Raw genomic sequence first — 27,462 nt, 5'->3', positions numbered from 1 at the left:
TTCTGACAAAATCCTTCTTAGATGGACAAAACCATGTGCACTGCAGGGGGGAAGATGTAACATGTGCAGAGAGAATTAGATGTGGGTGAGTTATTTTGTTTCTGTGCAGGGAAAATACTGACTGCATGATTTTACACTTCAATATAGATCCCACTTTGAAGTAAAACCCCACCCAAATCTAATTCTCTCTGCACAAGTTACATCTGCCCCACCCGCAGTGCACATGGTTTTGTCCATCTAAGAAGGATTTTGTCAGAAAGAATGGACTAGAATAACCCCCCCTGTGACTGACTATACAGGAGCAGACTCAGCAGAGGCAGGCCCCAGCACAAAGGAGAGACAGAAAACAGCACCAGTCATCCTTGCAATGGTGATGTCTTGATCACTGAGCAGAGACACAGTACACAGCAGCACGGGCCCCAGCAGAGACCACACACAGCAGCACACCCTTCCCTACCCTTCTCCGAGATTGGAGTGAAGATGGCGGCGCGAGGTTGCGGAATTTAAGGGTTCCGTGATCTCGCGAGAATCCGACGCTGGGCGATGACGTTTTGCCCGTGCGCCCGGATTCGAGTAAGGCGGTAAGCGCCGAGCGCTGCTCGTATCCGGGCCCGGATTGATGACGTCCGTGCGGGCTCGGATCTGTGGAATCCGAGCCCGCACATCTCTAATATTTACTCACTGACACATTTTCCAGGTCACCTAGCATGTACCTGGGTGTACTCAGTACTCACTGACACATCCCCCAGGTCACCTGGCAGGTGTACCGTAATATTTACTCACTGACACATTTTAATAGATCCACAGGAGGAGCTAATTATTTCAATTTTAATGGTGATTTTAGTTGTACATACTGAGCTAATAGAAACTAATTTCATCTTTTTTGTCATACGTTTTCAGAAGAGTAAAAAAATAACTAATGCTGTATAGTCAGATCAGGGTGTAGCTAACATCTCATTTGATAATGCTGTAGTTTATGTATGAGAAGCTGCTTTATGCACTTGAAGAAAAACACATTCTGGGTAAGTCCTAAGTGCATTGTTCTGTATACTAGAATTATGCTCATGATAAGGTTATACTCATTGCGGTTGACTCTAACTTGAATGCAAATTGGCTGCATGTGCAGGCATGAGAGAGGGGGAGGGGTGCATGATAATTACCCAGGCCCTGGCCTGATGGGGGGGGGGGGGGGTGCCTAGGTCTGTAGCACCTTGCCTTCTCTCCTCCCTCCTTACTGAGCAGCTGGGCTACAGAGAGCCTACTGCTGAGTCCCTACTCATTACTGTGTGGGGGTGAGATCACACTATACAAATAATTTTTTGGTACTTGTGTATTATCACATCGTAGGGCATCTCATCGCATCGCATGCCATATAGCGGCATACGATGCATGTGATGCGTTTTTTAAATTGTACCCAGATGGGTGCTTACAATGTGAAATGCCCCCCCCCCCCTCATTGTCAGCGGCACCCCCAGTATCAACGCCAACCCGAAGCGTGGCGAGCGCAGTGAGCCCGCGAGGGGTGGCGGTACGCGTCCTCTGACCTTTTCATACCCCTACTATCCACGTCGGCGTGGAGTTAATTTTAGATAGTGTGGCGAGACACCGAGCCTGAAGTGTGGCGAGCGGACGCGTATTACTTTACATGTATTCGGCATCCGCTTACCATGCTTTAGGCTCGGTGGCTCGCTGCGCTCGCCACACTATCTAAAATCAACTTCACGACGACGTGGATAGTATGAAAAGGTCGGAGGATGCGTACCACCGCCCCTCGCGGGCTCGCCACGCTTCGGGTTGGCGTTGATACTGGGGGTGGCGTTGACAATGGGGGGGGCATTTAACATTGTAAGGACCAATCAGGGTGCTTGTACAATTAAAAATCGTATACCATCGCATCGCATGCCATTTAATGGCATACGATGCGATGTGATATTTTATTGTACAATATCGAGTCGCATCGCGTCGCATCGCATACCTTCGTATACCTTATTTAGTGTAATGGTATACGATTCGATGGGTGCCGTGATAATACACAAGTACCACTTTTTTCCCTAAGGGGGTGGGACCATGCCTCACATTTTACCCAGGCCCAGTAGACCTCTGTGCAGGTTGCCATTGATTAAATGATATACTACATTATTGCTTATGTAAGTTTCCATAGGGTAACACAAGGATCTGTGTGTCTGCTAGTGTGAAGCCGTGTTACCCACTGATTTTTTTTGTCACCCATACAATAGTCATTATTAGTATAGGCATTTTCACCAGCTTCATGCTAGGTAGAGCCATCAGTTACAAGCTTCCTCTCACCACGCACATGTTTCAGAATTGCATAAAGCGCCAATGACACTTCATAACACTTCCACGAGTCCAGAGAGTTGCACACAATCGCATAGTCACCACCTAGTTCCTGTCCAGAAACACCCAATTTCATAGAAAGATAGATTTAATTATTTCATTTATTTATTTACAGTTTCTTATATAGAGCAGCATATTCTGTTGTGCTATACAATTTGAAACAACTGGGTATTAACAAACCGAAATACAGTAGTGGTAGATCCAGGCAAGTTTTATCCAGCTCAGAGTAGGACGGAAATATGCACAAATGTGAAAACTGTTATCTGCACATGTGCTGTATGGTCAAATTAGCCCTTTTACCATACATGCACATAGATATTTCCAATACATGGACAGATTCAGATGTGTATGCTATGCTGATGGTTGCACTGCCGATGCTCAGGGTCGGACTAAGCAATCGGGGGACTCGGGTCACTTTAGACAGGGGGGTCACTTCCCACGTGTCATTACTGCCCGCAAACTGCATGGGAGAATATTACACGGTCAAAACACAAATTAAAGGTAGAATAAATTTAGTGAATGGGTAACTGCAGGGTGGGGATTAATATACATATATATATACAAAGGAGAGGCCCTTTCCTGCGCTTATAGAGAGAGAGCAGCAACTCTGAAGGGTCTTCTGCTAGACAAGACCCAATCAAATAGATATGAAGAAAAAGGGGGGGATCAGAGTGCGCTCAAAGACAATATACGTCACTTAAAACATAATATATTTAATATAAAAAATAAGTAAAAGTACACATATACATTAAGTACAATAAAACACCCTTCTTAGGGATATTACAAACATGTACAAAACAGCAATGGATGAACATCAGTGGAGATTGCTGATTTCAGAGAACTCGCGGATACAAGGCCCAACGCGTTTCGTCAAAACAATGACTTCATCAGGGGCAAGATATTGCAGTAGTCACTATGGAAAATCAGTATAAAGAATACCATAGGAATCAAGTGTCTCAAGGACAATCCGGTATAATTCCAGCAATCAGAAAAAGTAAAGATTTTCCTTAATCAGGTTTGACAAATCAAGGCACAATAGCGAATGCAATGGAATCCTCCAAACAAATAGGTGAATGTAGGAGCAGTCACACACAGCTTGGGTTCACCAATGTGATATATATATATACCACATGAAAAGCCTGTGTTTGTCCCTCTGTACATTACTCTGTAGGAGACCTCACAGGCTCAGCACTACCTCTGATTAAAAACCCTCCCATGCTGAGGCCACTGCTGCTGCTGTCTTCCATGGGCCTGAAAAGCATGTGATGAGCTCCATCAATCAAAGCTCAGCACAAGCTTCTCAGCCTCTGACCTCTTGTGCAAAGTCTCATGGGTCAACTCCCAGTAATGCACTGCACACTTGTGCAGTCAGTGTGCCTTGGCACCCGATGCTTAGCACCATTAATCATTGTCACATTGGCAGATAGGAGAAGCTTCAGCACTACCCCACTCCCATGCACAAAACCTTTAGCTAAAAAAAAATAAAAAATTAAATACTAGCTGACCACAGGGGGCCCTAGATAGAGGGGGTCCTAGATAGAGGCCCCCTGAGCCCCCATTTCCCTTAATCTGGCCCTGCCAATGCCCAAAGGTGCCCTTGAATGTGCTTGTTGACACACAGATGCTGACACACTGCTCAGAATCAGCCACATTGTAAACTGTGACAACTCTATGTAACATTCATAAGGGCTTAGAATTAATCTGCTATATAAGTGATGAAATTCTTGTTAATAATACAAGATTGGAGACCAAACAATGAAACCAGAGATATTTGTGTAGTTGTGTTAAGCTCTGCTAAGGCAAAAACCAGACCTGGCAATATCTGTTTATTATCTGTGGAAATGACCAATAATCCATCACACCATGACAACTAGAGCAGGAGCATTGATTAGTGAGAAGTATGTTGTAAAAGTCACATACATACCTGGTGACCTTTGTACTTTCTACTACTGTTGCTAGCAAAGTCAGTTTTGGTTGAAGATACATTGATTAATGTACGGTGTTAATTAGTTTAGTTGGATAAGTGATTTTCAAGGACATTTTCATGGGGCAGCAACAATATCCCCAATTGCCACTGTGCACTGAGTTATTTACTGTTGTAGATATTGATAAAGGCATACACATTTTTTAACAGCCACCAATGTTAAATTCTCCACTCGTTACAAAATCACACATAATTATGCAGTAGGAGTCGGACACTCCCATATGTATAAATAAGGATAAATCATGATATATAGAAGAGGAAAATAAGGCATTGGTTGGGATGCATCTGTATTTCAAGCCGAAAATGATCATTATCAGAGGTTTGGACACTCACCATATATACAATAAGCTTAGATATGAGGGAATGGTATAAACTGCAGACAGATGTTTCTCCGACATCGGAATCCCAGCTGTCAGGGCGGTCATCGCTGATCGCTGCTCACCTGGTGAAGTAAAGTGATGCTGCAAAACAGGCAGCACACTTTACATCACCAGAGATCACAGAAACAGGCTGCCCCAATGACCGGCAGCCTTCCAGGAGCCCCAATCAGCGATCCCATGGTGGTTAGCGGTGGTAGTGCAGGGAGTGGCTGCCGTCAGATGTGGTAGCAGCGCAATGTCGGCAGTGGCACACGCGCAGCACATGATGAGGGCATTTTATGAATAATACCCTGATAAAGCTGTGGATACCCATCGAAGCTCTGACTCTGCAAGCGATAATTAAACAACCATATGATGTAGTCAATGATCTCATTGCAAATTGGGATTACATTATCACATCACCATACCCTCCAACATCTGAAGGGCAGAAATCGGTACACATTCGGGAAGGGGGCGTGGCCACATGTTAAAGTGGGCGTGGTCACATCCCCTTTCCGAATGTTTATTGTGCCTTTTTTTTTTTTTTTAAGAGAACCCCAACCAGTTGCCAGCCAGTCCCTGTTACATAGAAGAAATGATAATAATCAATACAGTGGGGCTCAGCAAAGAGCCCTTAGGCTCAGGAATGATATACTTCCAATGTTGCAAGCTCTGCACATCTTACACATTACACACTGACACACACATGTAGTGAGCACTGACTGAGCAGCAAAACTGTCCTGCAGGAACCTGAGCCTGTCACACACAGCTCTGTGCGAGTCTGTGCTGTACGGTCACCCTCCCCTCCATGTCCCGGCGCACAGTGCACACCCGCCTCCCCCACCACACCACCCGCCTCCGGCCCGGGAGCGAGCGCACAGTGTGTGTGTATGCTCAGTGTGTCAGACAGTCACATGGGCAGAGGGAATGACGGGGCCCCGGCACTGACTCCCGCATCTCTCCCACCAGCGGTGATCCCGGGCAGCAGCCACAGCAATCACCCACATCACCACCGAGGACGTCTTCTCCGACTTCCTGCTGAAGGACACGCATGACTCCAAGTACAAGGGGCTGTGGCTGGAGATTGCGGTGCTGCCCCAGATGATTGCCTAAAAACCGGTACATTCGGTACACTCTGATTTAGCCGGTACAGACCGTAAAAAAACGGTACTGTACCGGCTAAATCGGTACAGTTGGAGGGTATGCATCACTTCCTCAGGATGCAGATGGTGATAAATCAGCCCCTTAATGTGGTATCACTGTTACAGATTATAACTGCATATGTCAGACACTGTCTTACATCTGTCTTCATCTATTGATCTCTGTAAACCATGTTGATTCTTACTCAGTTCTCCTCCATATTTACTTAGCTACGATTTGAATTTAGTAAATCTTCTTATCAGATTTTGTATCCCACAAACTGTTACAATGTGCTTGTCTTTGTGTTTGCTCCTACATTGATCTTAATACATATGCCAGCCTCATATTAATTGTAATAATTTTGTCTGCTTAAATTTCTTCCCCTATTAGCCCCTAAAAATTACTATTACTCAGTCACACAGAGCACCTGATACATATGCATATGTACTCGTCTGATTAAAAGCTTGGGCATCCAATTAGTAGCAGTCTTTGGATTGGGCATCGTTGAGTACAGTAAGTTGAATGTTTGTTCAGACCCACATCCTAGTGTACTGAGACAGAAGATAATAGTTGCACAGCCCACCAGAGATAGAAACATAGAAACATAGAATTTGACGGCAGATAAGAACCATTTGGCCCATCTAGTCTGCCCCTTTTTTACCCTTCAGGTAAACTCAACCCTTTTTAATCCTTATTTCTTTGTAAGGATATTCATATGCCTATCCCAAGCATGTTTAAATTGTTCTACTGTCTTAGCCTCTACCACCTCTGATGGGAGGCTATTCCACTTATCCACTACCCTTTCTGTGAAGTAATTTTTTCTAACATTTCCCCTGAACCTACCTCCCTCCAGTTTCAGTGCATGTCCTCGTGTTTTATTACTTGTTTTCCTTTGAAGAAAATTTCCCACCTGTACTATGTTAAAACCCTTGATATATTTGAAGATTTCTATCATGTCCCCCCTTTCCCTTCTCTGCTCCAAACTATACATGTTAAGATCTTTTAGTCTATCCAGGTAAGTTTTGTGATGTAGGCCATGAACCATTTTAGTTGCCCTTCTTTGTACACTCTTCAATGTATTTATATCCTTCTGAAGATATGGTCTCCAGAACTGGACACAGTATTCCAGATGAGGTCGTACCAATGACCTATAAAGTGGCATTATTACGTCTTTTTTTCTGCTACTGATTCCTCTCCCTATGCAACCAAGCATCTGACTAGCCTTCCTCATTGCTTTGTTACATTGCCTCCCTGCCTTTAAGTCACTTGAAATAGTGACTCCTAGATCTCTTTCCTCCTCAGTAGTTTCCATTATAGTACCCTTGATACTATATTGAGCCTTTGGGTTTTTGAGTCCCAAGTGCATAATTTTGCATTTTTTAGCATTGAACTGTAGTTGCCATTCTCTTGACCAATTCTCAAGTTTACTTAGATCATCAGTCATTTGATTTACCCCTCCTGGTGTGTCTACTCTGTTGCATATCTTTGTATCATCTGCAAAAAGGCATACTTTCCCTTCAATACCATTTGCAATGACACTAACAAAGATATTAAAGAGCACTGGTCCAAGTACAGATCCCTGGGGTACTCCACTGGTAACATGTCCCTCCATAGAATGCACTCCATTTACGACAACTGTCTGTTTCCTATCCTGCAACCAGGTTCTTATCCATGTAATTGTTTTATAATCCAATCCCACACTTTCAAGTTTATTTAGCAGCCTGCGATGTGGGACAGTGTCAAATGCCTTACTAAAGTCTAGATATGCCACATCTACAGCCCCACCCTTCATCTAGTATTTTGGTCACGGAGTCAAAAAAGTCAATGAGACTTGTTTGGCATGATCTCCCTGCAGTAAAACCATGCTGTTTTGGATCCTGTAAGTTGTTTAATTTAAGATATTCCACTATTCTTTCTTTTAATAGTGTTTCCATTATTTTCCCTACTACTGATGTAAGGCTCACTGGTCTGTAGTTACTTGCTTCTTCTTTGCTTCCGCTTTTGTGCAGTGGAACTACATTTGCTTTTCTCCAGTCCTCTGGAACTGCACCTGTATCTAGTGACTGGCTGAATAAATCTGTTAATGGCGCTACCAACACATCTTTTAGTTCTTTTAGTATCCTTGGATGCACTCCGTCTGGCCCCATTGATTTATCCACTTTTAGTCTTGAAAGTTCTGTTAGGACTTTCTCCCTAGTAAATGTACCTCCATCTACCTTATTTTTATGAATGTCCTTGCAACTTAACTGTGGTCCCTTCCCTTCTCCTTCTATAGTGAATACAGAGCAAAAGTAATTATTTAGATGATCTGCAATTGCCTTGTCTCCCTCCACCAAATTCTCAGTGTCTGTCCGCAGTCTTATTATTCCTCCATTTGATTTCCTTCTTTCACTTATATACTTAAAATAGTTTTGTTTCCTTTATCTACCGACTGAGCCATTTTCTCCTCAGCTTGTGCCTTGGCACGCCTGATCACTTTCTTAGCCTCTTTGCGTCTGGCAAGATACACTTCTTTGTCATTATTATTTTGAGTCTGCTTGTATGTTCTAAAGGCCATCTTTTTTGCTTTTACACTAGTTGATACCTCTTTTGTAAACCACACTGGCTTCCTTTTCCTGGTACTTTTCTTAACCCTTTTGATACAAAGGTCCGTTGCCTTTAGTATTGCACTTTTTAATTTTCTCCACCTCTCCTGCACTCCTTTCAAGTTCATCCAATCCGCTAATGAGTCGCTTAAACATCTCCCCATTTTTGCAAAGTCAGCCTTCCTAAAATCCAACACCTTAGTTTTTGTGTGACTGGAGTTGGACCCTGCCTTGATACTAAACCATACTGCTTGATGATCACTGGATCCCAGGTTCTCACCCACATATATGTCTGATATCCTGTCACCATTTGTGAGTATTAAATCTAATATTGAGTCTTTGCGAGTAGGCTCCCTCACCAATTGCTTGAGAGAGGCTCCCTGTAGGGAATTTAGAAATTTGCCACTTGTAGATGATCTTGCAAAAGACTCCTCCCAATTCACATCAGGTAGATTAAAGTCTCCCATGATTATGACTTCTCCCTTTAAAGCCATTTTAGTGACATCAAGCAATAGGCTCCTGTCCAAATCCTGCCCCTGGCCTGGTGGCCTATAGATGACCCCAGTACGAATAATGTCCTTCTCCCCCATTTCTATGGTCACCCAAAGGGCCTCAGTTTTTTCTTCAATGTTTTGTATTAAAGTAGCATTTATGTTTTTCTTTACATACATTGCTACCCCTCCTCCGATTCTTCCCATTCTGTCCTTCCTAAATAAATTGTATCCTGGTATAGCTACGTCCCAGCCATGGTTCTCATTCCACCAGTGGCGGATTCAGGGGGGGGGGCACCCGGGCACGTGCCCCCCTGTCATTAATTTTGTAGCTGAGGACCAGGGCTTTCCAACGAGCCCAGCCCCGTGTCTCTAGCCTCCCGGGAACCGGAGATATCGCCTGGCAAAGCAGTAACGTTTTTTTCCCCATAGGATAATATGGGACCCGTCAATTCCGACCCCCCCACCCGGTTCCGGCGGCGGCCAGTTCCCCCCCTGGCATCAGAAGCTTGAGGTTGATCTCATTCCATTCAAAATCGCTGGGCCTTCAATATGTTACCAGGCTGGTCCATATCGGTCAATTGGTTTCAGAGATATTGCATGTAAACCAATTTTTTTATTTTTGAAATGTAATTTCATGGCTGTTCATGTTCTTTGAGGGCAGATTACTCTGGAACCAAACCTTCCAGTTTCACTGGACCAAAATCATTCAAAGCCTACTCAAAAGTTCTTCAATATGATATTTGTCTCATGTAAATGGGTCAGTTGGTTCCGAAGATATAGCCGGTTAAATTAGATAACTGGTTAAAGGGGGGGAGGGGTGGTTTTCTCTCCCCCTCACACCAGAAAATGCAGGGACTAGGCTGGTGTAAAAGGGGCCAACCTGGGAATGCATTTTCTGGTGTAAAAGGGGTATTTTTTCAAATAGCCGGGACCTGCAGTGCTCTGAATACAGCCAGGCTCTGCCATCACTTCTGCCTGGCGGCAGCTGTCCCCGTTTACCGCGAGCATGTATTCCCCCTTGGCAATGAGCATGTAATCCTACATGGCAACAAGCATGGAACCTCTGGCAATGAGCATGGAACCCTTGGCAATGAGAATGTAGATAAGCAGCACTTATGTAGCATCATTTTTAATAGGCATTATGGTGTTTGGCATAATACATAATGGACATAACAGCGTGTAACTTAACGTGTAATGGACATTATGGTGTAAATGTTTAATGCGCGCCTTTGGCGCACAATGTCCCTGTTTATGAAGCGTATTGTGAATTTTGGCATTATGTGAATTTTGGCTCAATCCATTTGGCATTATGTGAATTCTGGCTCAATCCATGTGGCATTATGTGAATTCTGGCTCAATCCGTGTGGCATTATGTGAATTTTGGCTCATTCCATTTGGCATCATGTGTAAGGGGCAAGTACTGTATAATGGGGTGTAGTATTTTGTTGCATAATGTGTGAAGTTGTATATGGTGTTGTACACTACACTCAAGGACATGCCCCCTGTTGAGTGGCCACACCCCCTTTTCTGGAGCGCGCCTTCGGCGCGCGCACAATTACATCCTTCACTTTTGTCGCCATGGTGGGCCTGCATACTTTAACTGCCAGGGCCTATTTTTAATCCCATTCCCACCCGCTCTCTGCCGCTCTCTTAGCATGTACACTGGCACCACTAACACTGCCCCTCCCCCACCTAAACCCTCTTTTATCATGGTGCCCCCCCTGTCATTTTATCCTGGATCCGCCCCTGCGGTCTCTGTGATAGCCACAATGTCTAGGTCATCCCTTGTCATTATTGCAATTAGATCAGGAATTTTGTCTCCTAGGCTTCTAGCATTTGCACACATAGTTTTAAAAATTTTGCCTGTGCATCTGTTATTCTGTTATTCCTAGCCATGTTCATACAGTACAAAATCGAAATCTAAAGTTGAAATTACCTGTTTGATGATGTTGTTCAATGTCTGTTTTTATTTTTTTTAATGTTCAGAAAAGCTGCAGGTCACTGATTCTAAGAATATAGTGAGTCTGTTCAGGTCAGGCTACACCTGAACACTAACGGCCAAATGGTCAAATGAGATAATTTGCACTGTGTTTGAGTAGACATCAGGCAGAATGCAACACTAAACTATACTTCACTGAACAACTTCACCAAACAAGTAATAACAATTACAAACAATTCATTAAATCAGAACTTTTCAAATCATACAAGAGTTTGCATAACACAGAAATAAAGAGAGCATATTGGAGATGAATTACATACTCTTGAGGTATCAATGCAGTCCATGTGTGTTTTTGTTGATTTGTAGTAGTTTGCCTTCAGTGTAACGCAGGTATAACGCTCGTAGTTATGACTCTGTTTTCCCACTTTAAAACGGTCCACTTCAATACAGGGCCACAGCTAAACTATGGCCACAGCCTATCCGGCCACAGCCGTATGCAATGAGAACTAATATACTCTAAAAATGCCTTCTTCCCAATTTCCAATAATTGGAATCTACACCCTCAGTCCCCACCCCCTGCTATACAGAGCAATAAAAGTGGCTTACAAAAACACTTCTGGCATTCCAGGATGCTATATCTCATTTAGAATAAAAAATACATGCCTCACTACACACAGGCAAGGTACTGTTGTTATTTACACAGATCAGATATTTGGTTGAATTTACCTATAAGACAATCCCACACACAAGGGATGCAATGTTCTGCAGTGAAGACACTTGCTTGCAAATGTACCCAATAGAGATGGATTAAGGCTTTGGTGTGTCCAGCACACTTAAGTCGAAGGGGCCCTAAAGAACAATATTTGAGGCATAGGGATCAGGTCCTTGTGTGAAATCATCAAAAACACTGGTGCTTACACACAGATACATGGATGCTGACACAGACAGTGATCACTTTGCCTCCCTGCATTCTGTATACCCCCCATTATTCAACCAGACACAGATGCATGATTAGAGAATGGGTGGGGGTGTTGGTGGCGAGACACAGGCATCAGTTGGAAGAGCAGGGGGGCGGGCTTAAGACACAGTGGCCAGGTACTGTAGATGAGCAGATTGGTGGAATAGTGGGTGGTGGAAGGGTTAAGGAGAGATAGCAATGGGGCTGTGTTATATTAAAAGGGGGGAGTGTCACACCACATGCCCCCAGTGACCAACTTAAGGGCAGGCATTTTCTATGCTCTTCACCCGGTGGGCAGCTGCCTTTAAGCTCTTTTGCATGACTACTGTCCAGGATTTCCACAGCATCATGTATCTTTGGGATATCTTCATCGCTACTCTCCATGATTGGTTTGCTGCAGTGCCAATTTTGGAAGTCCAATTGGCCATGGCGAGCCAATCGCAGCTTGTGACAGTGCTGCAGATTCTACAATATGCTTCTATGTAGAATTCTCATGGGAACTAGTGATTGACAGTGCTGCAGCACATAGCCTTTCAGGGGTGCAGCACTATGTGGTACTCCTTGAATGGCTGATGGGTCCCCCTATGACATAGGGCACATGGAGGCTGGCACTTGGGAAATGGGGTTCATTTGGACAAAGATCACCTACTGTACATCTATTGAGTATAACAAAATTTTAACCCCTAAATGTCTACTCGAATGAAGTCTACCGATCTGCACTGAACCGGTAGATGGTTCAGCTTAAGGCCTACGAGGACTACTAGGCACAGACACAGTTTTTTTCCCCCAGGCTGCATTCCTAGTCAATTCCTCACTAGTCAATTCCTCACCAGCGTAACCCACACACCCCTGACCACACAGTCATCTAATTATAAGTGCTCCATCCCCATTTCGTGCAAAGTATACAGTGTATTATACTGTATTGCGCTATACTGTATGTATTGTATTGTTCTGTTTGTCACAATGAGCGGTAGTTATTGTAAACAAATTCCTGTATTATGTATGTTGCATTGATAATAAACTGATTCTGATTCTGATAGATGAGTATTTTTTTATTTTTTTAACAGGGTATAGTTGATTCTTGTGGACCAGAAGGACGAAGGGTTCTGCTTTCCGTTACCCATTGTTTCATGTTGTGTACCGGACTGAGGGCCAGATGCACTAAGCATCACAAGTGATAAAATCACTTGTAAAGCTTAGTGCATCTGGCTCTGAATCTAATTGCAGATTGTTTGCACCCTACAGGGGGGGGGGGGGGGTAACTCCGACCTGATCACACAGATGTAAATTATTGATAGACTGCACATGTGTATGGGCCGCAATGTGTGATGCCCAGCAGCACTCCTATTTTTTTTAAACGCAAGGTGATCGACAAGAAGTAGGTGTCTGGGGGTGGTAACCAGCCATTTATGGCCAAAAAAATGCTAGACGTGACTAGGAAAACGCAGGCGTGCTTAAGCATTTTAGGTGAGTGTGTGAGACATCAGCAACAGGCTGGATATGCCTGTTTTCATCATGGCTGCCAAGTAAGTCTAAGGCACTGAAATGAGTTGTGTCAAAATCATTGGATGGTGGGCCTGGTATGAAGGGTTTTGGACTACGATGTCTTCGCTCGGAGTACACATCCATTCGCATGGCAAGTACATTAATTCGCAAGGTGGGATTTCACTTTTGCAGGGCTGCTTCTACCTGGACACTGGCCACTGCAAATTGCTGGCCGTGCGATCAGGTCTGAATAACCCCCCGTGCGCGTCAGTACATATTTTCTATATATTGTGTGTCATGTTCCACAAGGGTTGTACTGTGCCCTTTTTGTTCACCTGCAGCACATCCCATAACCACCTAGTGTTATAACAACACCATTCCTTCTAAGCACCTGATTCAGAAATGAACACAGTTTGTACATCATGCAAAGATGCACCACACCCAGAAAACAGGGCCATCGTTTGCCCATTTTCTGGAAATGTTACACAGTTCCCCTATCCCCCACCCCCAAAATGCCAGGCTGCAGATCCCTGCTGCCCTGGGAGAAGAGGAGACCTGGCCGCTTTCACCCCGCCACCCAGTCCCAGTCCGGTGAAGAATTACATCCAGCCAAGCCGTGACACGCTGACACGCTGCAGCAACGGAGCGCAGACAGACGCGGCTTTCACCATCACCGCCGCCCGCTCCACACACGCTGCAGCCTGAACGCAAGAGTCTGGATAGAGGTAGGGCTAGCGACAGGGCTCCACACGGACTTCTTACAGAAACACTCCTGCAAAGGAGCGTAAACATTTTTTTCATTAACCGTTTCCTTTACAGGTGCCTTTCAGTTTCCAATCTTTCTTATCTTTTCTCTTTTCATATTTATTATAACCCATTCTCCTTTAAACTTGATAGCGCTCATTTTTTTCCCCATTCTTGCAAGTTTTTTATTGAGCAGCTTTCCACACATTAGCGCAAGTGAAATTTAACCCCTAGTGGCATTGCTCATGCACAGTTGTGGGACCATTGGAGATGAACATTAACCATTGGATTGACATACTGTAAATCACCAAATCAAGCCGTACTGTATGTACAGTCTTCACCCTATTTTAATACAATGATGACATTTCTTTATTTGTACATTTAGGCTCTGCATTTTGATGGAATTAAAGATCTTCACCGAAATTTCCAAGCTCTGAATGCTGAGATTAACAAAAAATCTGATTCTTCCTATGCCCTTCATCTGGCCAACCAGCTGTTTGGAGAAAAGACATTCAGTTTCCAAAGTGTAAGTCAATCAATGTTTTTAATTATTTTTATTTTTCTGTGTTTTTGTGTTTTATTTTCCCCAGAGAACAAACCAGTATTGTTTTGCTCACAACAGTGTAATATGCATTAGGCAAAAGTGATTGTGCCCTAACTAAAACCGAAATCACTGTTATACACTGTATAAGCAAAACTCCACAATCCTAGGATCTGTGGGGCTCAATCTGGTTGGTTCGGTAAGGTGCAAAGCTTGCAGTTTACCAAGCGCCAGAGAAGCCGCCCTGCCGTATCCCCTTGCAACCATGCGAGGGGATGTGTAACGAAGATGCATCCCCTCGCATGCTGCCGCTGCAGGAGAGATCATTTGATGGTCCATCGAATGATTTCTCCTGCATCGAAAAAAAAAGTCAGTCTCAACTTTTATTTGCAGGCGTCAGGAGGAAGACAGGGCATGTGGCTGACGTCATGTGATGTCATCCGCACGCCCCCGTCATTCATCCAACCCCTATACCAATGGGAATACAGATAATAATCTGTACAGTATATTATGACAATTCAATATCAGTTCTAATTATTTAGATTTGTACTGCAAATTTAGCTCTGTATAAACCTTTGCTTAATCCAGTTTGGTTAAAACACATAGTGAATTAAAGAGGAAGTAATGCCAGTATTTATCATTAATCTGTATCAAACACCAATCAATCAACATTAAATACCTGGAATGTTTATATAAAAATAAACAGGTCCACTGTGTTCTTTTCCACTGCTCCTATCACCATGTGCAGAACAGATGCTTCTGTAAGAGAAGTTCAAAGCTTAGATATAAGTCAAACCTGTCGTGACAATTTGTTTTAATTATCATTGCCATTATTTCTACCTGCACTCAGATACCGCACCTGGATACCTATGGCAGAACATTTTTCGAGCTGCGCTGTAGGAGCGGGCTCTCCCGGAAAATTTCTGGGCATACCACCAAAAAGGAGGTGTGCGCCAGTGGTACCCCCCCCCCCCTTGCTTACCTCTGGCCAGTCCCCACCCCGGCAATCATACACCGGAACGCCACAGCTCCCCTGCCGCTGCCCCTGGACAAACCTGGTGCTGGCCCAGGACAAACCTGCCCTGGTAGGTTTGGCCTGCTCCAGGAAAACCCACCACTCAAAAGGTTAATCCCAAAAAATATTTCCAAGTTTTGGTTACAGAAAGACATGGACATACAGATTATATTGCATTATATATTCCATTATAGTGCCATTTATACTATATTTAGTCTTTGGATTTCTGAGACCCAAGAGCATGATTTTGCATTTTTTGGCATTAAACTGTAGTTGCCATTCTCTTGACCATTTCTCTAATCTACCTAGATCCTCAATCATTTGTTTTACCCATCCTGGTGTGTCTACCCTGTTGCATACCTTTGTGTCATCTGCAAAAAGGCACATTTTACCCTCAATTCCATTTGCAATATCACCAATAAAGATATTAAAAAGCACTGGTCCAAGTACAGATCCCTGGGGTACTCCACTTGTAACCTTTCCCTCCTTTGACTGTACTCCGTTTACTACAACTCTCTGTTTTCTGTCCTGCAACCACGCTCTTATCCATTCAACTATCTTAGAATCCAATCCCAAACTTTCAAGTTTATTTAACAGTCTGCGATGTGGGACAGTGTCAAAAGCTTTACTAAAGTCTAGATAAGCTACAGCCCCACCTTGATCTATTACTTTAGTCACCCAGTCAAAAAAGTCAATAAGATTTGTTTGACATGATCTTCCCCCCAGTAAACCCATGCTGTTTTGGATCCTGTAAATTGCTGATTTTGAGATATTCTACAACTCTTTGTTTTAAGAGTGTTTCCATCAATTTCCCTACTACTGATGTAAGGCTCACTGGTTGATAGTCGCTTACCTCTTCCTTGCTTCCACTTTTGTGCAGTGGGACTACATTCGCTGTTTTCCTGTCCTCTAGGATTACTCCAGTAGCTAGTGACTGGTTGAATAATTCTGTTATTGGTTTTACCAGCTCCCCTTTAAGCTCTTTTAGTATCCTTGGATGTATCCCATCTGGCCCCATTGATTTATCCACTTTCAGTTTTGAGAGTTCTGTGAGGACTTTCTCCTCTGTAAATGTACTTGTCTCTCCCTCAGTTTTCTGACTATACTTGCAACTTAACTGTGGCCCCTTCCCCTCTGTTTCAGCAGTGAATACTGAGCAGAAATAATTATTAATATTATCTGCTATTACATTGTCCCCCTCAAGAAAACTTCCACTCTCTGTCTTCAGTCTAATTATTCCACTTTTTGTTTTTCTCCTTTCACTTATATACCTAAAAAAAAAGTTTTCCCCCCTTTACCCACTGACTGGGCCATTTTCTCTTCAGCCTGTGCTTTTGCACATCTGATTACCTTCTTAGCCTCCTTCTGTCTAACAAGATACATCTCTTTGTCCTCATTCTTCTGCGTCTGCTTAAATTTCTTAAAGGCCAACTTTTTTGCTTTCACAATACTTGCTACTTCTTTCGCAAACCACAATGGCTTTCTTTTTCTTGTGTCTTTCCTAACTCTTTTGACACAAAGTTCTGTTGCTTTTAGAATTGCACTTTTTATTTTTTCCCACTTATCCTGCACTCCTTCCAAGTTCCTCCACTCTGCCAAAGAACCCTTACAGATATGTATAAAGAATACAAGACAGACAGAATGCAAGATAACTCACCTGCTTCTGTTTCCAACTCATAAGTCACTTAAATATTCAAGCTTCACTTTAGTCTGCAAGCTTCTCTCTCAATGAGCTTCTCTCTCAATATTCTTTTAGAGTTGAATCTTGGGATACCTTCTTAACCACTCTCATAACCTCCTTGAGATTTTTATTTCTTGAACTACTAGACTGACCAGGATGTATGGATATGTTAGAAGCCCCTAAGTTAGTATTTCTCCTTCAGCCCTGCAAACAGGTTACACACAGGACACAGCATGTCAGACATTTTGATTCACAGAAGAACCAGGCCATGCCTAGGTCAATCGAATACAGATGTTTTATACATACACAGCACATGAAGTATAATTTTGGGTGATTATTTCTGAGTCTAACCATTACATGTTTTTCTTGTCAGGAATTCATATCTTCTCTACAAAGTTTATACCAAGCTAAACTGGGCACTGTTGATTTCATAACTGCATGGGAAGCTGCTAGAAAGGAAATTAATACATGGGTTTCAGAACAGACAAAAGGTCAGTATGTTATTTGAATGGGTGTGGTATGGGACTCCGACAGTCGGGATCCCAAAAGTCATTATCCCGACGTCGGGATCCCGACTTCCCGGAGTCAGACAGCATGGCGAGCGCAAAAAAGCACCTTGCGGGCACGCTGCGCTCGCCACGCTGAAGGCACGGTGGCTCGCTATGCGAGCCACTTATTCTCTTCTCCCTCTATGGGGGTCGTGGACCCCTAGAGGCAAAATAGCGGGTGGCCGTCGGGCACCAGGCTGTCGGCATTTTGACAGTCGGGATCCCAACGTCGGGTAAACAACTATCAGGATCCCGACTGTCGGGAACCCGTCCGGCACCCATTTGAATCAATTTGTAAATTTCTCTCAAATGGGCAACACCCACAACTCAAGCACAGGAGTTTTCATTTATAGTAATTCTTGTCTTTAATCCTGTCTGACGGCTGACCGAAAGTTTATGTTTATGCAATTCTGAAAAGTTTGGTAAAGTTAAAAAATTATTTTCATTTCATGGACCCTTATAGGCTTTTAACCCCTTCGTTGGTATGGCCGGAAATTTCTCAGGCTGAGTGGGCTCTCCCAAGAAATTTCTATGCATGCCACTGTAAAGAAAGGGTGCGCCAGTGTTGCCTCCACAGGTGAACCACTGGCGTCGCCACCATACCCCCTGTGGCTGAACCCCTCCCCCGATTGCCGATCCTCCCCATCACCGCCCCTGATTTTCTCTGTCGCCACTCGGGGAAGATTGGGCCACTCGGGAAGGATCATGGCTGCTCGGGGAGGATCAAGTCAAAACACAGGAACGCCCAAACACCTGTGCGCTCCCTAGCCCCCCCCCCCCCCCCAGCGTCCCCAAACTTCTCCAACCGGCAGCAAACAGCCAAAGCCGGCAGCAGCCCCAGGGGACATGGGGCTGCTGCAAAAGGCAGTGGCTTCCCCTTCTGTGGTGAGTATTTTTGGGGCAGGACAACCCTGGCCTGGTAGGTATATCCTGCCCCAGGAAAACCCACCACTCAAGGGGTTAAGGGTCCACTTAAGAGAGTCTGTTTATTGTATTGTATTCAATGCACTGGTTGTATTCAGAAAGTCATAAGGTTTCCAACGACATATCACCATGCATGAAATCAGCAGAAATGGCATGGACCCTTATGACAGCACCCTTACAGGCTTGTCCGATTAAACCCATCTCCAAACTTAGATTGTCCCTTAAAATGATAAGGTAGTGTGGAACATCCATACACACACGCAAACATCATTCAATTATAGTTATGTAGATTTTATGTTGTCAGATTAGGTCCAAATATCCAAATTTTGCAGGCAACAGTTCTAAGTGTAACCTGTTTCCTGACATGGTCTCATGAGTTGCAACTGCAGAGATACAGATTTTCACTTATCCAATCGCATCTTGGACATTATTCATTTCCGTTAGTTCGGACCCCTTAATTCGCAATTGCCTGTAATTTATATTCTACAGGTGCCGAAGCAGCCCATAGAAGCTGGCCGCATGCACAGTACATATGTTTGTACTGCGCATGCACTAGTTCTGGCGCCTGCAATCATAGGAAAGGCGCCAGGATGGGAGGAAAATGGCAGCGGTGGCGGTAACAGGGGGAGGGGTGTGCCTGCGGCCAGAGGTAGGAGCTCCTTCATAGAGGTAGAAGCTACCACTGCGCTACTGCCATAATAAAATTAGGGTTACCACCTTTGTGTTGAGAGATTCTTGGACAGTGGCCCACTCTTTGACCCACCCACAGCCTTGACCCACCTTATCATGTTTTTTTAATCTTTGCTAAAATTTTATTTTTGATTTTGCACAACGTAATAGCACTTATACATTATGCCATACATTGTAATGCCCATTATACATTATGCCACACCCCGCAATGGCCATTACATATTATGCCACACACCACGATACCCAGTAAACATTATGCCACACCTCATGATGCCCATTATGCCACATACTGTAATATACCATTATATATGACTGGCTTATAAATATTCATTGTTGGGCAGTGGTGCCAGTGTTATGTACATTGCTGGCATGTGCCATCAATGTAAATATTACTGGCTTCAAAATCACATTGTTGGCCAGTGGCATGTGTGCTCCACGCAGTGGAGCAGGGGGAGGGAGGGAGGTAGTGAGCAGTCAGCTGCGGGAGTTGGGTTCCACTGAGCTGTGTGGCCAGGCCAGGGAGTGTGGCAGTCATCCGACCATGCACTGGAGCGTGGTGGCGTGGGTACAGGGGTGGGTATGTCATCTGGAGCAGGCAGGGGAGGGAGCGGGCGGTCAGCCGGGCTGAAAGTCTCTCATCTTTCAGGCACTTACATCTTAGTGTTATGTTTATTGTAAACTTTTGTTTGAATGGCAACACATGTATTGTCTACTGTTATTGTAACCCTTTTGTTAACACCATGTGGTAACTTCGCACTGTACTAATTTTTGCAACTTCATTTTTTTTACTAGTCTATTTCATATACTCTAAAATGGTGTTTCCCAACATTTGTCCTCAAGGCACACTTAGGGGGAAAATTTACTTAGATGGGAGTTAACTGTGGCACTTATTTAGTCACTTATGTTTAATCATGGATACCCTTAACCCTGGAATGTCAGTGTGCCTAGAGGACAGAGGTTGGGAAACACTGGTCACCGTCTAGGACCTTAGTCTTGGAAGAAGCTGTGATCGCTTAAGCAACCCTATAACTATTATTGATATTACTTGAAGTATTGTCAGACTATTACCTGAGGGTTAGTTGTGCACAGTAACTAAAGAGATTTGGGGACCTGTGGTCTTTTCACCTCAGTTGGTGGCAGATTACTGAGTGATTGATGAATACTGTATACTGTATATTGTGCAAACAGCAGAATGCTAAAATACTAATTGAAGGTATAATATTTAACTGCATGTTTGCTAAGTCTCGATTTGGTGATCTACGTACATTCTAACCTACATACAGATGGAGCCAGCTTCATTTATTCTGTCCCCGGCACACCAATTACCGCGGTGCATCGGGTTTCCGGTGCGCGTGCATCTGACGCTCGCGCGCCCCATTGCCCACAATGGCCGTGCAAGCGCACGAGATGCTTGCGTGTGCACTCGAGTGCCACCCGCCTGATCGTAGTGGCTGGCACACCAGCGGCAAAGATGGGGCTGGCTCCAACTGAAGTATCAATCAGGGGAATACTTTTATTGTGACCCAAGGCAAACCCACTGCACCCTCTAATTGTTTTCTTTTTCTTTTTTTTATCCTTAATCATAGCTGTTGCAGGCTGGGTTGGGCTGTCTCATCCTCCCCTTAATATCAATTATTGTGCCACCCTCTACCAATATAGACAGAATTGTGCCTCATGTCCCCCAGTGTATAGCCATTTTTGCGACACCCTCTCCCCTGTATATGCTTTATTGTACACCCTCCCCTTTATTGCCAATATTACACCCCCCTTCCTCACTATATTGCTATTATTGTGACTTTTGCAAGTTGGTTTGTAAGCCCGGCATGATACTTACTGGAAGATGTAGGACAGAGGTGGGAGGCAAAGCCGCTTCATGTGCAGATTCCAGAAGCTAGCCGTTGCACCAGGTGTCTGCCCACTGCCTGCGCCACTGCTAGCTTCTGGAATCTGCACATGAATCGGCTCCACCTCCCACCTCTGTCCTCCACCCAATGAGTAACACACTTGGCTCCCAACTACAGAGGGTACAGTGGGTCGCTTTGTGCCCCATAACAACTGCATCCCCTGCAACCTCTATACTTACACCACCGGCTACATGCTTTAATATATCCACATAACTCCTTGGTGACTGTATATTTGTGCCACACTGAGGAGTAATATATATATATATATATATATATATATATATATATATATATATATATATAGTGGCAGAGACAGCATATATCCATATGAGAGTGTGGAGGATCCAGTCCAGGTTTTGAGAGCTGTAGAAGAAGGAAAGTTGGGTAATCAGCAGCACCTGCGATCTCCTGATATGTGTTTCCAGGGCAAAGGGTAAATGCTCTTGATGATGGATTAGCTGCCCAAGTGATAGGCCGGGGTGTGGGTTGTAGGCTGTGGGTTGTAGGCTGTGGGGTGTAGGGACCACTGGAGCATTTGCAAGAGTCTGTTTTATGCTGGATTACTTGTATGCTGGTACCTGTAACTACGCTTGCCTATGGAATAATCTGGTATGCTGTAACCTGCTTTATAAAATAAAGAACAAAGTCTTCATTTGAATCCCCGTGTATGTGATACTTTTCATTATATATATATATATATATATATATATCACCACAATAGTGTTAAACGGCGCCCAATATCTTTTTGTCTTTCCTTAGTTCAAATCATCCATGAACCAACAAATTTTTGCAAATATATAAAACATTTATTAAAAATACATTTTATCATATAAAACAAATAGCAGTAAATTCTTGTCAGAGGATTTTTCTTTTTTTAGACAGTGGATGAGAGTAATAGCCCGACGCGTTTCGTCTCACTAGGAGACTTCATCAGGGGTGCTTTACAAATATCTTAATGAGAATTTTCTCTTTATTTCAAAGATCTATAGTTCTCTATGTCGATTACTTGTAGTACCAAATGTGTGGATTTTCCCACTTTTATAAAAAAAATTTTTTAGGATGCTTTTCTTTTAGGCAGCAGCTTATAGGAGTACCAAACGGTTCAGGACTCAAAGATTTAAGATTTTTACCAACACGGTTCAAGGCTCAAAAGTTTAAGATCTCCAGAATTGAGGACTTAATATTGGCCAGATGACCATATAATCGATAGAACCATTCTATTCTAGATCTGAACAAACATTCCAGCTTTATTCTCCAATGAGCATACAATAGAATGACTTCTTTGGGATTAAACTTCAATTTTTCAAAAGTGGTAATAATCCCTGGTTATCACCAGTAGTAGTGTGCTCCTCTGTGTCCAATGTGCAAGTCAAATTGACTTGCACATTGGACACAGAGGAGCACACTACTACTGGTGATAACCAGGGATTATTACCACTTTTGAAAAATTGAAGTTTAATCCCAAAGAAGTCATTCTATTGTATGCTCATTGGAGATGTTTGTTCAGATCTAGAATAGAATGGTTCTATCGATTATATGGTCATCTGGCCAATATTAAGTCCTCAATTCTGGAGATCTTAAACTTTTGAGCCTTGAACCGTGTTGGTAAAAATCTTAAATCTTTGAGTCCTGAACCGTTTGGTACTCCTATAAGCTGCTGCCTAAAAGAAAAGCATCCTAAAAAATTTTTTTTATAAAAGTGGGAAAATCCACACATTTGGTACTACAAGTAATCGACATAGAGAACTATAGATCTTTGAAATAAAGAGAAAATTCTCATTAAGATATTTGTAAAGCACCCCTGATGAAGTCTCCTAGTGAGACGAAACGCGTCGGGCTATTACTCTCATCCACTGTCTAAAAAAAGAAAAATCCTCTGACAAGAATTTACTGCTATTTGTTTTATATGATAAAATGTATTTTTAATAAATGTTTTATATATTTGCAAAAATTTGTTGGTTCATGGATGATTTGAACTAAGGAAAGACAAAAAGATATTGGGCGCCGTTTAACACTATTGTGGTGGTATTGGTTGATATAGCCTCTCTAGTAGGGGGCTAAGTGTTATTGGCGACCGACTAGAGAATTGTGAAATCAGCGCAAATCTGGGAATTTTGTGTTTTATATATATATATATATATATATATATATATATATATATATATATATATATATATATATATATATATAAATAGCACTTACCCAACCTTGTAGCAAGGAGAGAAACAGACCAGCACTCGTTTTTAGATAAATAAAAGATAAGTGTATTGGAGAAGTATTACAACATGGCAAACATCTCTAGTAACATTAAACAGATGTTTTTAATGTTACTAGAGATGTTTGCCATGTTGTAATACTTCTCCAATACACTTATCTTTTATTTATCTAAAAACGAGTGCTGGTCTGTTTCTCTCCTTGCTACAAGGTTGGGTAAGTGCTATTATCAATTTCTTTCTGGACCCTGCACCACAGTTGCAACTCTAATGTATTTTGAGTGCCGTTTTGGAAACCCACTTTATATATATTATATATATACATACATACGTGTAATTTCTTGCATCACCGTGAGGAACTTTTGTAGTACTGTACGTTTATAACCTAAAATGCTAATAACCTTTACATATTAAAATCAATATTATATATTTATAGGGAAAATTCCAGAAGTGCTGCCTGGGGGATCGGTGGATGCCTCTACCAAATTAGTGCTGGTGAATGCTATATATTTTAAAGGGGACTGGGCTGAGAAATTCAATACCGAAAATACAAAAGAAGTGCCATTCAGATTAAGCAAGGTAAAACTCAAATGTATTTCCATTATAACCTGTGGTAATACTTTTAACGGAGTATTGGATGCAGTGTGTTATTTATCTTATTTCTATGTCCCTCTGTGGATAGCAGGTACTGACTGGAACTTTTAGCCCAGAGGGCAAATGCAAGTATGTGGCCCCAGCTTTCTGCAAACACAATGCAACAGAAAACTGGGCATGAACTGGGCATTTATTAGTACAAGAGATAGATACATTTCAAGGGGATGCAGTTAAAATCCCGGCGGTCGGGATCCCGGCATTCAGAATCCTGACGCCGGAGTCCCGACCGCCGAAATCCTGACACATTCTCCCTCTGTGGGTGTCCACGACACCCCTGGAGGGAGAATAAATTAGTGTGCCGAGCGTAGCGAGGCACCGGGCCCGCTGTGTGGCGAGCGCAGCGAGCCCGCAAGGGGGGGCGATCCACGTCCCCCTCTTGTCGGGATTTTGGCTGTCGGGATTCCGGCGTCGGGATTCTGAACGCCGGGATCCCGACCGCCGGGATTCAGTACTGAATCCAATTTAAGTATATCTACCCTTATGGCTAAAAGGTAACTGTGTTGTAACAGCCAATCTTATGTACTGCAGATAAACCTCAGTGAGGACATTCTGACAGAACTGCAGCCACATAGTTAGTTTTAAGCAGTGGTCAGGGAACAGGGGTAAATTACCCCAAATGGGGTAAAAATGTTATTTCTGGGGGTAATGGACGGTCACACTGCTGAGACACAGCCAGGCATGCATATGAATCTATATGCATGCCCAACTGTGTCTTGGCAGCGCGACCGTCCATTACCCCCAGGAATTTAATTTCATCGCATATAAAATCCATACCCTCCAACTGTACCGTTTTAGCCGGTACAGTACCGGTTTTTAACGGACTGTACCGGCAAAAATCCAAATGTACCGATCTACTGATTTTCTTTGGCTGTGGTCGCTCCTCCAACTCCGCAAGCAATGGCTCCGGGCTGCGATGGATATTGGACGGATATTATCAGGCTGAGTGGGGATAAATGTGTCCCAGTGTGGCTGCTCCCGTTCCCAGTGGTGCCTTGTGCGGCATCCCGACAGCCAGCGTTCATGTGTCTCATGATGTCAGCACACTGACTAGGCACCCGTCCTGCACGCTGCCTGCGCACCCGTGCAGCACGCTTCCTGTGCACCCGGTGATCTGAATGGCGCCGCAGCCATGGGACTCGGATGACGGAGCAGCTCAAGGGGGTACTGTACAATTTTAAATTTAATGTGCGTCCTCAGGTGGGGGGCGTGGTCACGGATATCTGAGGTGTTGCCTCACCCCCTCTACATGTAGACACGCCCCTATAAATCTGTGACCACGCCCCCTGTACCGATTTCCATTGATAAAATGTTGGAGGGTATGTAAAATCTATATATATATTCTATATACATACCTGGCTGTGTGTGTTACAGTACTGTAGTGTAAAAGGACCTGATGCAGTGCAGTGCATCAGGCCCTTGTGTATAACACGCTTCCCTGCGTGATGCCCTGACCTCTCCTCCAAGTCCGCCCCTTCTTCAGTAGAGTCAACTAGATGCTGTGCCATCTCAGCAGTGCACAGTCTGTACTGCTGCTGCGGCACCAAGTTTCTTTGCTTGGTTATAGGCTCCTGTCAAGGTATATCCATCGCTAGTCTAGGGGAAAAACTGCACAGACTATCACTATATCTACTTAAAATACTGACACTAATAGTTGCATTATCAATGGCTATACCCAGGGCTATTTTTCAGCAGGCTCCAGCAGGAACTGAGGCCCTTATTCTAGTTCACTCTTTCTGACAAAATATTTCTTAGATGGACAAAACCATGTGTACTGCAGGTGAGGCAGGTGTTACTTGTGCAGAGATAATTAGATTTGGGTGGGGTTTTACACCTGCCTCACCTGCAGTGCACATGGTTTTGTCCATCTAAGAAATATTTTGTCAGAAAGAGTGAACTAGAATAAGGGCCTCAGTTCCTGCTGGAGCCTGCTGAAAAATAGCCCTTACTATACCACACACAGACTGGCAGCCATTGATGATGATGATGATGATGATGATGATTACCATGTATGGCTGTGAGTGGTACAAATTTTGTCAATCACCATCAATTGCTGGTAGGCTGTGTACTGTACAAGCAGGATATATCATCAATCTCTGGGGGTACAGTGTGTATTACAATTTTATATGATTTCCTTCCTTTCAAATTAAGAGGGTAATCATTGGCTTATATAAATATATTTTGGGGTAAAAGGTAAAAAAGTTCCATGACCCCTGGTTTTAAGTATAAAAATATGTCCATTCCCATTTGCATCTATTATGTACGCTGATGCACAATGATGATTTGTAGCAAACCAAAGATAGGGATAGAGTTCAATGTACCACAGGATGTGCACAGCGTTTTATAGGGATGACTATACACAGTTTTTCGCATACAGTACAATATATGGAAAGCAAGAGCATATGTGTCCAAACTTGCCTACCAAAAGTATGTGTCCACGCCCGCCTAACCAAAAGGGAAGAATAGAATATAGTATAATACAGTTGGAGTATATTAAAGCATAATCCCGCAGGTGGGTCCGTCCAGAACAGATGATTTGTTTTAGTAGAAACAGAGTCCCTAAAGAGGTTACTTTATTAATTAGTAGAACAACTAGAGTCCCATTAGAGTAGTATAGATGACATGTTTAGTTATTTATTAGACCAAGCAAGAAGCAGTCCATACAGTACTGTAGCTCAATGATAGAATAGCAGAAGATACAGCATAGCTGTTAGTTGCTTTTTAGGCCAGATAAGATATGACAGTTTTAGCATTGAGCAGATATTTGACAGCAATTATATATTATAGTTACCAATCCTTTGGATTTGTGATTTACAGTCACTAACAAGACACTACATGCAATTGTGAGTGCAGGCGCTGGTCACACACCAAGACACATCATAAAAAGTTTGATTAATGCACTTAGTTAATAAAGTCCCACTCTGCAGTAAAAACAAATAAGAATATTGTTAAATTTCCATTAAAAGAAACATATATTTATTTAACCTTTATAACAAACAATCAGAAACACATACACCAACTAAGAAAAAATATTGCCAACTTTACAACGGTAAAAGAAATTGTAAAAATATATTCTAATTTTTTATTTTACGTTAATAATCAGTGCTGTAACCTGTGCCAAAAAGTAAATTAATGCCCCACATATTGAAAACAGGGACAGCCCCTTATACTCATTACACTACAGCAGAGCTCATTTTACACATTATGCCAGGTAGAGCCCCTTATACAGATTTTGACAGGAAGAGCCCCTTA

At 43.2% G+C, this 27,462-nt stretch overlaps 1 protein-coding gene across 1 annotated transcript in view; it reads left to right on the top strand.

Annotated features, from left to right (window-relative positions):
• The window catches only part of SERPINB1 (serpin family B member 1), a 54,965-nt gene that overhangs the window by 22,477 nt on the left and 5,026 nt on the right, over nucleotides 1–27,462 (top strand). Inside the window, exons 3-5 of the mRNA XM_083188035.1 lie at nucleotides 14,429–14,569; nucleotides 17,654–17,771; nucleotides 23,996–24,138. Coding sequence (XP_083044161.1) covers nucleotides 14,429–14,569; nucleotides 17,654–17,771; nucleotides 23,996–24,138 — 402 coding nt within the window. The remainder of the gene's footprint in view (nucleotides 1–14,428; nucleotides 14,570–17,653; nucleotides 17,772–23,995; nucleotides 24,139–27,462) is intronic.

Source organism: Crinia signifera, chromosome 5 (assembly GCF_055691185.1).
Source record: "Crinia signifera chromosome 5, ASM5569118v1, whole genome shotgun sequence".
In the NCBI taxonomy this organism is placed as follows: Eukaryota; Metazoa; Chordata; class Amphibia; order Anura; family Myobatrachidae; genus Crinia; species Crinia signifera.
The sequence above is the reverse complement of the archived record's forward strand: the minus strand, read 5'-3'. Positions and strand labels throughout refer to the sequence as shown.